This window comes from Protopterus annectens, chromosome 8.part0 (assembly GCF_019279795.1).
Source record: "Protopterus annectens isolate FY-2018-M chromosome 8.part0, PAN1.0, whole genome shotgun sequence".
Taxonomy (NCBI): domain Eukaryota; kingdom Metazoa; phylum Chordata; order Ceratodontiformes; family Protopteridae; genus Protopterus; species Protopterus annectens.
In genome coordinates this window covers 406001065-406014206 of record NC_056741.1, presented here as the reverse complement: position 1 = coordinate 406014206, position 13142 = coordinate 406001065, and the positions used below count along the sequence as shown (strand labels likewise).

The window sequence follows — 13142 nt, the reverse complement described above, 5'->3', positions numbered from 1 at the left end:
GTTATCCATTTATCAGACCACTACTGTGCACCTCAACTGTCTCGATTGCAAATTTATATTTTAGGACTATTCCTAGCGATACCATGGCAACAATCAGTGATAAAAAGATATGCCTTCAAAAGCAATACAGGACAGTCATTCCTCAACAATCAACTTGCCACACTTCAATGATGCAGACTGTCCTGTGGAAGAAGTCAAATAATATCATGCCAGATTATTGGTTCATAGGTTCATAGGTTCATAGGTTTATACTAGGCTATCTGCCCGAGGGCATTTACAAGCCTAGCCCATCGTTTTGTGGCTTACGCCACCCCTTTAGTATGGGGAACTATACCCATTATTTTGCTGTGCCTCTGTCGAGCAGTGACACTGAGGTAATCCCTGGGGTATATCTGCGATCTCCCATCCATTGGTCAAGATTTCTCTTGAACAAGGCCAGCGAGGTGCTCTGCCTCACATGTGACCGTGTCAAGGAAGAGGATGAAGATCCAGAAAGGGAGGAGGGGTTGCGTTGGTAGTAGCTACTGTCCTTTACTTCCAATCTTGTTTCTAAGAATGGTTATAGCAGCCCTGACAAACCAAGTAGTTTATTCCGCAGAAAAGCTTTCTTGCACCAATTAGTTTTCTTTGACATCACACATTAAATACTTTCTTTAAATATTCTTAAGTCCAGATTCATCTATTCATATTTAAATAATTTAAAAGTCCTAGTATACAAACAGTCAGTAAAAAGTAATCCTGCAATTAATGAAACATGGTATGTTCATCATGACACTTTCCTATATGAATATACATCTTACTTATCTCCAATTCCATGACACTGTGAGTGCAACCACCCCTGTACAGCCTTGCTTCTGAGGTATGTAGCTTCACTTCTTTTTATATCTCATTATTTGTGAATGTGCAGAAATATATTTGCTGCACCTTAATACCTGTATATCCATTAATTCATTAGTACTTACAAAACATAAAGTAAACAAATATATGTTCTTACACGATACTCAATATTGACTCATGGATATTTGTCCCAAACTGTGTTCTGTCTTCAGTAAAATGCATAATCATTAACAAATATATACTCTTTCTTTTCAATAGCAGTCAGACAGAAAGCTGGACTTCTTATATCACTATAGCAATAATCCACACCTGGGTGTGGGTAATGCTGGATTTACCCATGGTTGGTGTGGTTTGGTCACGAGGGTGAAGCCCTAGTGGCCAAACAAAGCCAACCGTGGGTAAATCCAGCATTACCCACACCCAGAAGTGGGTTATTGCTATTATACAATGACATTATTTAAGAAAAAAAAGAATTACTTTTCTTAAATAATGGCATTGTATAATGCCTCCTTGCTGCCCTTCCGCAGCTGTCTGGTATTCTGCGGCAGTTCTGATGTACTGAGCATGCGTATGCCTACGCAGTACATCAGAGCTGTGGGCAAAAGCAATGGAAAAAGCAAGATCTCCATTGCTTTTTACAAACTGTTTTAAACCCATTTAACATAGCGAGACAGTTTTGAAAAAAGCAACGGAGAAAGCAAGATCTCCGTTGCTTTTTACAAACTGTCTCGCTATGTTAAAGGAGTTTAACATAGCGAGACAGCTTTAAAAAAGCAATGGAGAATTTCCGTTGCTTTTTTTAAAACTGTCTCGTTATGTTAAACTCGTTTAACATAGTGAGACAGTGTGAAGCAACAGAGATCTTGCATTCTCCGTTGCCATAAAAAAAGAGTTATAGTAATGGAAAAAGTCCGGGCGACCGTATCTTTTTCCATTGCTATAACTCTGATTTACAACGTGCTGGGGGGGTCATTGTATAATGATTCTGTTTGCTTTTTAGATAGCTCTGTAGAGAACTTACTAGACAGGTCTGCTCTTGTACATTTATCTTGTTGTTCACTTTCAAGATGCTTGTATTCTTATTTATCCATGATGCATCACTGTTACCCTTTTTCACCTTGAATACTGTTTAACATACACGTACCATTACAATATCACTTTCAGAGTTTCATCCATAGCAGCTTGATGTCTTTCAAAGCTTCACCTCCTCTTCCCAACAGTTAAGTGCTGTTCTGCTTCATCTGCTTCTGTTTTTGCAGTGGCAAAACTGTAGTTTTGCTGCTTTTACTAATTGCCCCATGCTCCTGTTAACTTTTTGGTTGTATTTAATGATCAATATGATCTTTTATACTTTACTCCATCTGATAACCTCCTGCATTTTTCTTTGTCCCTCACTTATGTCAGACAGCTCTCAACCTTCCATCTCCAAAATGAGGAACACTCGCCTTCATAATGTGGAACAAATGGGCAAAATGTGGAACACATACTAATGACTTACTAACAACTTCAACTAGAAAGGTCATAGGAGGATTAAAATATGCTGGTTTTATTCATGAAGAAGATCCTTTAATGAATTAATATGATTAATTTTTATTTACCATGGATTTCACTTAAAAAAAATTCCTAACACTGAATGTGTGACAGAGTTTTTCAATGTGGAACTTTGAGGAACTTTGAGGAACATGAACTTTTTAAGACCCCAAATGAGGTACGTTCCTCGTAATGAGGTACACTTGAGAGGCAGAGTATTTTGCATCCAGCTACATTTTACTTGCATATAAAAAATTATCTTTATAATTTATGTCACACTTACCTTAATTTAAGTACCCTGGGAATATTTAGCAAACTGTGTCAGCTATATTTTATTCCTAAAACACTGACCTTCTTTAAGAAGCTAGTCGAAATATGCTCATGAATGAAAACATTTATTTATTTTATTTATTTATTTATTTTACATTTGTTTACCGGGATAGTCCGAGTGGATACATGTCTAATTTCAGCGGAGGCCCAGGGAGAAAAGCTCCATATAGACAAACTTACATAGATTACACAGAAGTTAGGAAACAATTAGAATATATAAAAACAAAGTGATTATGTACAGTGGTTTAGTAGTGTTCCCTAGTTGGGACTCACAATTCTCATGGACATACACAATTAAAAGTAAGAGACATCAGACTGGAAACAGAGCTTGGTGATGTAGTAACATGTTAAGATAATTACAGATTATGCTTTCAGTTAATAACTTAATCAGGGTTGGTACACGGGCAAAGCCAGTTCACTTTCAGATATTGTTTGAGGTTTTTTTAAGAGACTTTTGGAGGATTGTAGGGTTAAATAGTTTGGCAATGAATTCCAGGTTTTGCCAACGAGTTATTAGCTTTGTGGGTTTGGACCAGTAGTTTATTGGCTGACCGTAGGGATCTCAGGTTGTTTTATGGCTTAATAATATTTTTAAGTGAGGGGGTATCCTCAGGGTGGTACAGAATTTTGTGCACTATTAAGAGTTGATTGAATTGAATTAAGCTGGGCAGTTCTAGCCACTCAAGTTGTTTCAGGTTTTGGCAGTGGTGGATTCTATAGGAGGAGCCAGTGGCGAATCTGGCAATATGATTGTAGCTATGGGGCAGCTTACCTAGTTCAGATTTGTTGAGGTTTGAGAGTACAGGCGAGGCATATAAAAGAGTAGACAGTAGGTGCGATCCGGCGATTGCAGTCCTAGCCAGTGGGGTTAAAAATGTCTTGTTTCTATACAGTGATCCAAGCTTCTTATTGATGGTCTGTATGGTTTTGTTGACCTGTAGGTCAAATTTGAGATTATTGTCTATGATAACCCCTAGCAGTTTGGTGTGATGGTCTGGGGAGATGGTGGTACCATTGTTAGATGTGACAGAGAATGAAAGTGTGGTAGATATACTACTGGGGGTGAAGAGTAGAAGTTTAATTTTATTGGGGTTCAGTAGTAGGCGTTGGTTGATGAGCCAATTCTCTATAGTGTTGAATGTATTTTGGGTTAAGGTTTGCAGTTCGGATGGGAAGGTGGCTGAGCAGATCAGAGTGGAATCGTCTGCATACTGAATGCAGGTAGCTTTAGGGATAGCAGTGTGAAGGTTGTTGATGTAGTGGCCCTAGTAAAGACCCTTGAGGGACACCAAGTGTGAGAGGAAGCTGGCTGAAGAGTTTGCCCTGCAGGTAGGACTGGAACCACTGGATAGCGTGCTTATTGAGGGAAATAGATTTTAGCGAAAGAATGAGAAGTTCATGGTTGACCATGTCAAAGGCTTTTGATAGGTCAAGAAAGAGGGCGGAGGTTAGCCTATCGTCATTCCTGTTTTGGTTTATGGCAGTAGTAAAGGAAAGGACGGCTGAGGTGGTGCTGTGGTATGGCCTGAAACTATGCTGGGAGTTGGATAGTAAGTTATTCTGTGTAAGGTATTGCATTAGTTGCTTGTGTACACATTTCTCCATTATTTTGGCTAGTGGGGAAAGAATGGCAATGGGTCTATAGTTGGATATGTCTGTAGAGCTACCACCTTTATGGAGTGGGATGACGTAGGATATTTTCCAGAGGGGTAGGGGATAGCATTTTTGGATAAGGTTCTGTTGATAAGGATAGATATGGGATATGCAATGGCATCTGCAGCTATTTGTAGGTACTCTGCAGGGAGGAGGTCAGCAGCGAGGGTGGTAGGTTCTAGTATTTTTAGAAGTGTTTTGATAAAACTAGTGGATATTGGTTGGAAGCTGAATTCAGGGTGATTATTGGGTGGATTAGGCATGTGGTTTAAGTTTGTGGGGTTAGCTTATTTGCTAGGGATTGGATAGTTTCAGTGAAAAAGTTATTATAGGCGCTAGCTATGGTCTCTGGGGAACTATGGGTGTGGTTAGCTGGGGTTAGGGTGGTGGAATGACTTGGACAAAGTAGTTGATTTAAGTCTGCCCAGGACTTTTGAGGGTTGTTTTGGTGTTTTTGTAGATGATTTTGGAAGAAGCTTTTTTTATCTAGTAAAATAGATTTGTTTGTATTATTCCTGGGTTGACGATATTTTAGACGGTCAAGTGGGGCTTTAGTTGATCTCCAGCTGGCCCAGGCTCTGTTTCTAGTTTTGATTTTAGCCTTGCTATCTTTTGGGAGCTATGGTGCTGGATTTGATCTAGTTTTTATTGTACGTGCTGGAGCATGGGAATCAAGGATACTTAGGAATCTAGTGTTAAAGTGATCTATAGCCTCTTCTAATGTTAGATTTTTTTAGTTTAGACTAGTCAACTGCTTTTAGTTCATTTTGGAATATAGCAGTGTCAAAGTTTTTCCTGTTTCTAACTGTTTTATATTTGGGCTGGTGAGGGTTTCCAGCCTTATGTTTTATGATATAGGTTAGACAATGGTCGCTAAGGTCATCAGGGAGAGTGCCAGCTGTGTACAGTTGGGGTTGGCTATTAACTAGGATCCAGTCTAGGATACTTTCCCTGTTGGTCGGTTTGTTTATCCTAGTGGGTGAGGTTATGGTCTGTTTAAACCCAGATAAGTTTACAGGGGTGAGGGGGGTTTGGAGGAGCAGGGGTGCCAGTCGGTATTAAAGTCACCAAGAACTATGTTTCTTTGGGGATAGGTAGTGGATAACCAGTAAAGGATATCCTCTAGGGTATTTAAGTTGTTGCCAGGTGGAATATATGCACAGACGATGTTCAAGGATTTGTTTTGGTTAATCTGTAGCTTGGTTATGAAGAGTTCTGCATTATTGAATTTGGGGAGGTTGAATGGTGTCTCTATTAACTGTTAGAGTATTTTTGTAAAGGACTGCTATCCCATCTCCTTTCCTTGTAGCACCATCTAACCGGTGAATATTGTATCCTGGAGGTAGTATCTTATTGTCAGTAGTACTGGGTTTAGCCAGGTTTCCATAAGACACATAATGTCTGGGGAGTGGGTTGCTAGGAGGGTGTGTAGGTTGGGAATCTTATTGTTAATACTTCTAATATTTAGGTAAAATGCTAAGAGGAACTAGTGGGACTATAAAAGGGTAGCTTGATGGTGGGGTTTTGGTAGGGGAGTGGAGGTTACTGGGTGTGGGTAGGCCGGGGTTGGGATGAATGTCCTCATGTGTTAGAAGGTTATAGTGACAGGATGTTCTAAGCTTTAGGAGTTTGTTTATAAGTTTTATGTAGTCTTTGTCTTTAGGATTATGTTTTGTGGCTGTACAGGGGTGGTATTTTATTGGGGGTGGTATATTTGGTGTGCTGGGGATGGTAAAGTGTTTAGTGTTATGTGTGAAGACGTGGGTGACTGACCATTTGGGTAGTGAATACCATGGTCAAGTGTTTGTTCGTAGGCAGTGAGATGGTAAAATAGAAATAGTATAGGCGTTAGGGTAATTAGTATTTTTTTGCTTGTTTGCATTTTGTTAGGGGGTGGGCCAATTTTGATAGTTGACTGTGCTAACAGGGTGTGGAAGAATGGAAGAGAAGGAAATGGGTTAAGGGTGAGGGTTGTTCAAGGATGTGTGAGGCACTGATTGGTACTTAGCAGGAGGGGGGTGGCTTAATCTAGTTTAAATGTAGCACTAGTGGGGGTGGGTGGGAATTGGGGGCAGGGAGAGGAGCTGAGCAAGCCCGAGCACAGCGAGGGCAAGCGAAGCGGGGCTAACACTTACTCTGGGGATTTCCTTGGGCTTTTGGTATGTATGAATGTATGTTAAGCAATGACTTTTGGCTGTATTTTAATTTGTTAGTTTTTACACCAATTTTCAGGTTATTTTTAGCTGTAGATTATACACTTGCAGGATAAATTTTGTAGCTGCAGGGTATAATTTTCAGGGCTATGTAAGGGGGAGCAGAGTGAAATTACAGTGTTCAGGGTATTTTTTTATGTGTAGGAAATAGGATACTAGGGGTAAACTAGCAAATTTAAACAATATGGAGGGAGCCAAATTACTGTGGGGACAGCCTAAAGGTGCCTTTAAACCCAGGTCAGCAGTAAACAGTACATAGGATTTGTTATATATTTTAGTATATTATAAGGTATTAATCTTATCACATTCCAGGTCGAACTTCAGATGGGATAGTTTCTCAGGGTAGCTTCCTTTCAGGCAGGAGATTCGTTTTACTGGGATAGTTTGAGGGGGTCTGCCTTATCACATTCCAGGTCGAACTTCAGAGTGGATAGTTTCTCAGGGTAGTTTCCTTTCAGGCAGGAGATTCTTTTTACTGGGATAGTTTGAGGGGATCTGTCTTATCACATTCCAGGTTGAACTTCAGAGGGGATAGTTTCTCAGGGTAGCTTCCTTTCAGGCATGAGATTCTTTTTACTGGGATAGTTGAGGGGGTCTGCCAGGTTTTAAAAGCAGGCTGCTGACTGGGTCGGGGCGCACCGGATATTTACATGAAGTCTAGTAAAGAAAGTGGTTTCAGAGGATTCAATAAGTAAATACATGTAAAGTAAATACAGGATGTCTTTTCAGAAGCAAAACATGTTCTCTCAAATGTAAGTGGAAACAAAACATTTTCATCTTTGCTACAAACACAACAGAGAATATCACGCATGATTCTGTAACATGCCCTTACAATTTACAATGTATGCTCTTCAGATCTGACAGGATCATCACATGCAATATGGAATTCCAGGGGTCTATATCACATTGTCAAACTTGTATAAGTTTGAACAATGTAATATTAAACCCAAAAGTCCGAAATGCAAAAATAGCGAAGCCACGGCACATCGATTTTTTTCCCAGGGAAACAAATCTGTGGGCCATTTTCGGGGCTTTGCTATTTCCTCCACTGTGGTGTGATCTCGGAGTTTGTATATTTAAGAAGGGGGGGTGTTAGGGGCACAGCCCCCCATGTTGGGGTGTGTGGGGGCAAAGCCCCCCAGTTTAGTCTTATTCTAAAGTTTATGTATTTTTTTTTTTGTTAGGGAACAGTGATTTTTTTCCCTGGGAAAAAAATCGCTGTTCTGTGTGTTCGTTATTGTGCAGTTTCAGACTTTTGGGTTCAATATTACATTGTTCGAACTTATACAAGTTCGACGATGTGATATAGACCTGAATTCCAGAATTAGACCTTAGCTGGCTGCATATGGATAGTTATTATTTTATCCATAATGCAATCCTTTACAGTTTACAGTGTTTACTAGATCATCATTATCAATGGTGCAAACATACAGAGACCAGAAAATTTTGTGACACTGCTTATTCAGTGATATTTCTTTCAATAGCACCAACTTCTGAGTCATCTGCATACTTTCTGATCCAGATAACCATCTGTCATTGAAAACATAGACATGAATAGTCTCAAAAAGTTTCCAAAATGGATCCCTGAGAATCTCTAAAGTTAACTGTCATGTCTTCTGAGTAACAGTTTTGTACCCTTACTTTGTATTTCCTTTCTCCAAGTCAGTGACACATCCATCCAACAACAAACCTTTTAAGATTCAACAATCCCATAATTTATAGAATCTTGCCATGTAAAACAGTATCAAAGGCTATAGAAAGGTCCAAATATACAATTTCATTAACGAATGCAACATTATCATAAAACAACAGGTAAGAGTGGCCCAAGGCAAAGCCATGTTGGTAGGTTATAAAGTAGTTACCAAATATGAGTTGTTAAACATGGAGAACAGTGTCCTTTCAAAAGCTTTCCCAATTAAACTAGTTAGGTTAATTGGTCTGTAATTAATTACTTTCATTCCCAGATTTGCCAACCTTGGGGATGGGTACTACAACTTACATCTTCCAATTACTGGGTTTCAATTGCTGGGTATGAAACCTATAGTATTGAAATAAAACAAAAGTTAAACTTGAAGTAACAGAACAATATGCCTTTGATAAAAAAAAAAAAGCATTAAAACCATGAAAATACAGTTGAGACATTAGACTTACAGTATCATAGACAGAACATTCATTGTCATATATACAGTTATTATGAGATGTGTTTCATTATTTTCCAGAGTTTCCAGAGTCAGTCTAATAAAAATGCAGAGTCGGCACAGAAGTTCTAATACAGAAGGCACTTAGGGAGGATTTTAATTGTACTTGTGGCTCAAACGATAACTCTTTCTTGATACATACTCATTGCAGACATTATGATTAAAATCAAAATTATAGACTTGCACAGAACAAAACTCTGTATGTATGTACGCATGCATGTGTGGAGTACAAACAGTATTCTGTTTCAGTAACTCAAATGGAAGTGGTATGAAGGTGAAAGTGCAGACCAAAGCATTTAGTTCATGTGTCTAGTGTACTGCACTTAAAAAAGAAATGCCATTGTCTTAGACTGAGTAATCAGAGGACAGGAGTGTGCATTCATTCCCCTCAACCCCCATTGTTTTGTTTTGCCAGTGTGATACTGGCTTGTATGTACCAACAAAAATGCAGAAATTCATTCTGTAGTAACCTCTTGTTGATAACTATTTAACTGAAGTAAGCATCTATAACTTGAACAGTGGGGCAGCTCATTTAAAGTAATATAGCTTCAGTCCAACCTTTTGGGATAATTCCTGAAAATAGTTATCCCACAACACTATCAGTATCTTGCCTTTTCAGGCAAAGCCTTGTGGTATACCAGTGTTGTCGTAAAATATCTATATTCCCAAGCCTCATGGACAACTAGCGGCTTGATTTGATTGCTTCATTCTTCTATCCCAAGCCTCGTGGACAACTAGCGGCTTGATTTGATTGCTTCATTCTTCTATCCCAAGCCTCGTGGACAACTAGCGGCTTGATTTGATTGCTTCATTCTTCTATCCCAGGCCTCGTGGACAACTAGTGGCTTGATTTGATTGCTTCATTCTTCTATGTTTCTTAGTTTCTGGTGTAGAACAAATACTTATTTCATTTGAATACTTAAGTATTGCTATTTACTTTGAGTACTTGTTTTTTGATTAACACTCTCAAAACTGCAGAATTATGTAACAGAATGCCCAAAGATCAAATAAACAACTGAAAGCAGAAAAGACAAAGTTGAAACAATACTTTAGACTCAATGTTCATCATACATTCATTCTTTCATTTCCCAATGTTATGTGGCAAAAGATAATTTCAGAAGCATAGATAACACTGAAAAAACAATATTCGTAGTTACGAAGATTTAAAATGGTCCCTAATTATCCCCTTTGGGCATATAAGTAGTTACAGTACTTAAAGATGCCATGCTTACCTGTGTGACCATCATTCATCAGGGTGAAGGATTCCTTCCCTGTGTCATTGTAGCCTTCAAGTATAATTGGCTTTAGTAAAGGGTTGTGTTGTGTATAGGAAGTCTGAATGTCCACAGGAGATTGTTCTGTACCAGCACAATTGGGGAATGTTTCTGCCCAGTGTCCCTGTCCAAGCTGACCTTAAAAACATAAACATACATATAAAATGATAAAATGTCTGTCACACTGCAAGCAATAGATAACATCTATTGCCAGAAGTTAATTCTACCTCAAAAATGAATGTTGTCCAAAAAAAATAAAAAATAACAAGTGTTTTTACAGGGATGCAAGCCCCTGCACCTCAATGTAGTGGGCTCTGTCCACACACACCCTGCTCCTTAAATACACCAACTCTAAAATCACATAATCATGAAGAAAGAAAAACAATTGTAATTATGTACAAATGACTGCTTTTCTTATCCAGTGGTTTTGTGACCTCTGTAAAACAGCAGCTTTGACAAAATGGTGCTTTTGGCAAGTGTGACTTAATGACTGCTCTCTTGATGAGGTTCCATCAAGAAATGGATTATGCCAGTATTTGAAAACCATATGCCACAAGCAGCTAATCATCCAGATAAGGAAAAATCTGGATAGAATGTGCATGCAGGTGTGCTACTACCATCCCCATTGCACTTTGAAGTGGTCTTTGACAGCAATGACAGGTCAAATAGCAAGAGTCCTAAACTGGAAGTGATTACCTCTTACACAGAAAAAACAGACTTCAGTCTCTTTGAAAAAAAAAAAAACAGACTTCAGTCTTTCATTTTGATCTTTATACTAGGGTATGCATTTTAGAGATTCAAACTGCACATCCAGTTTTCAGTACAGTGCAGAGGAATGATGGGTTGTATTGCGATAATGTGGAATGTTGTTTTTGTGCTGAAAGATTTAGGCCCAATTCCCCCCATGTAATCTCAACAGACAATGAAAATGAGATAGGGATGTTACCAGCAGCAAAAACAAATAAAAAAATAAATTACGTAGCCATCATAGATGACAAAATGCCTTTAGTAAAGCCTTGTCTGTTCCATTCTAGATATGTACTAGTTCATGCATATCTATAGCTATCTGTCTGTCTATCTATCTATCTATCTATCTATCTATCTATCGGATGTTTTTATATGTTGAAAATCATTTATTTGATCTAGTATATAGCATACTAGATCTAATATTTGTAAAAGAGGACAGTGTTGGATTTATAGAACAAATAACAAAAAAACCTTCTAGAAAGGGCAGACCAGAGAAAATATAGATACAATTTTTTGTCAATATTTTCTCTGATCTGCTCTTTCTAGACATTTTTTTTTTTTTTTGGTTATTTGTTTTCTTTTTCAGCTTTGTGCTTTACTTTAGTTATTGGATTTATAGAACACCATGAATTTTCTAATCAGTTCTTTATTCCATGCCAGAAAACTACTTTGAGACAGAGGTATTTTGCATAAATGGAACCCTCAGAACTTGGCTAATTTTTAGCCACTCACACCAGTCTAAGAAATTTTTAATTTTAAGATCAAAATGACTCTGAGAATCATACAAATGATACTAGACATTAGACAGAAGATTAGTAGTACTTCCAGAATAAGAAATACATTTCACAATCTGAAGGCTCTCATGGAAGAATAAATGAAACCAAAATTTGTGAGAAGAGAATGAAGTGTACTTGATTCTTGATTGTGAAATTTATGGACATCTGTAAGCTACAACAGTTGCCTGATTGTTCATTTACTCTGTCCACAATTCCCATATGTTTACTGATGGCTTCTTATACTCCCCCAAATCTTTCTTTGGCCAGCATGTTCATTGTTTTATTAGTTTTGATGTTGTACTTATAAGCTATAGGCCTTTAAGAAGTCTGAAGGCCAGCGGTTGGGTGGGTGTTCAAAAGACATGCATAAATGGGTGTGCCTTTGTTGAAGGTTGAAAGTCGAGCTGGCACCTCGGCGTTCGTGAAAATCTACTGCCAATCATTAGCGGACCGGAGTTCCGCTGTGGCGACTCCTAACCGGGAAAAGCCAAAAGACAACAACAGCATAATGTTCTGAATCTGTACTGTACATACATAATGCAGCTTTTAAAAACTGGCAGTAAGGTGCTTAATGTTATTGCAACTGGTAATTTATTCCAAATGTTTAGTATTCACTGAGGATTGAATCTGTCCCCTTTCTTCTGTTATCTATATTAATTTTAAGAAAGATGTGAATGGATCCTGTGTTGGCTCCTGCTGGAAAATAATTACATGACCATGTCCTATAGTGTTCTTACTCTACCATACCTGTAATCAGGCCAAGCAAACATGCTTTATATTTCTTGAATGGTCACTGATAATATAGAGTCATTTTCTAGAACTGAAAACTGACTGTTTCTTCCTGAGACTTACGTAGTTTCTCCCACTTATCATTTTTTTTTTAATTTGTAATTTTATTTATTTATTTATTAAGCAAGTAAACATTGGTTCATCTTGGCCAATTTCCAGACAAGGGAAAGGGCACATACAATTGATTTTTTTTTTTTGAGTATCCAGTTAACCAGCATGGAGGAAGCTGGCTTAACCACTCAGAACTCAGGCTGACATAGTGAATATTTGAAAGTCCATCTGCACAGTGACTGCAGATCAGGAATGATTGTAAAACAGATATCCTAACCACTGAGCCACTGTGCTGTCCAATGACGGTTCAACATACTTTATGTCCTTTAGTACCTTGCTGCTTATTCTCTGTAAATGTTTATTACCCCAGTGAAAAGACTTTGTTATAAGTTATTACCTGAAAGTAGATTATCTAATGTGCAAATTAAACAAGTTTATTTAGCAACAAATCTAAGAACAAAAAAGTGCAACATACTTTATATTTCTAGGATCATATAATCTTAGGAACTAAAAGGCAATTAAGTCATAAGGCCATTTATACCTTTCCAATATCCACTCACATGCTGTACCCCCCCACACAAGAAAGATAAAGTAGGTCAGTCTTGGAGTAGATTTATGGGTACTCATCCAAATCATCTAGGCTTAACTTGAAAGACAATAGGGTGTCACTTTATTTAACTTGCAGGGGAAATTTGTTCCAGAGGTGTGGCAGGCTTTGAGTAATATATTTGTTTCTACAGCATA

General features: G+C 38.2%; 1 protein-coding gene across 1 annotated transcript in view; it reads right to left on the bottom strand.

Moving 5' to 3' along the window:
* The window catches only part of CA14 (carbonic anhydrase 14), a 449592-nt gene that overhangs the window by 333813 nt on the left and 102637 nt on the right, over positions 1-13142 (bottom strand). Inside the window, exon 3 of the mRNA XM_044079914.1 lies at positions 9994-10173. Coding sequence (XP_043935849.1) covers positions 9994-10173 — 180 coding nt within the window. The remainder of the gene's footprint in view (positions 1-9993; positions 10174-13142) is intronic.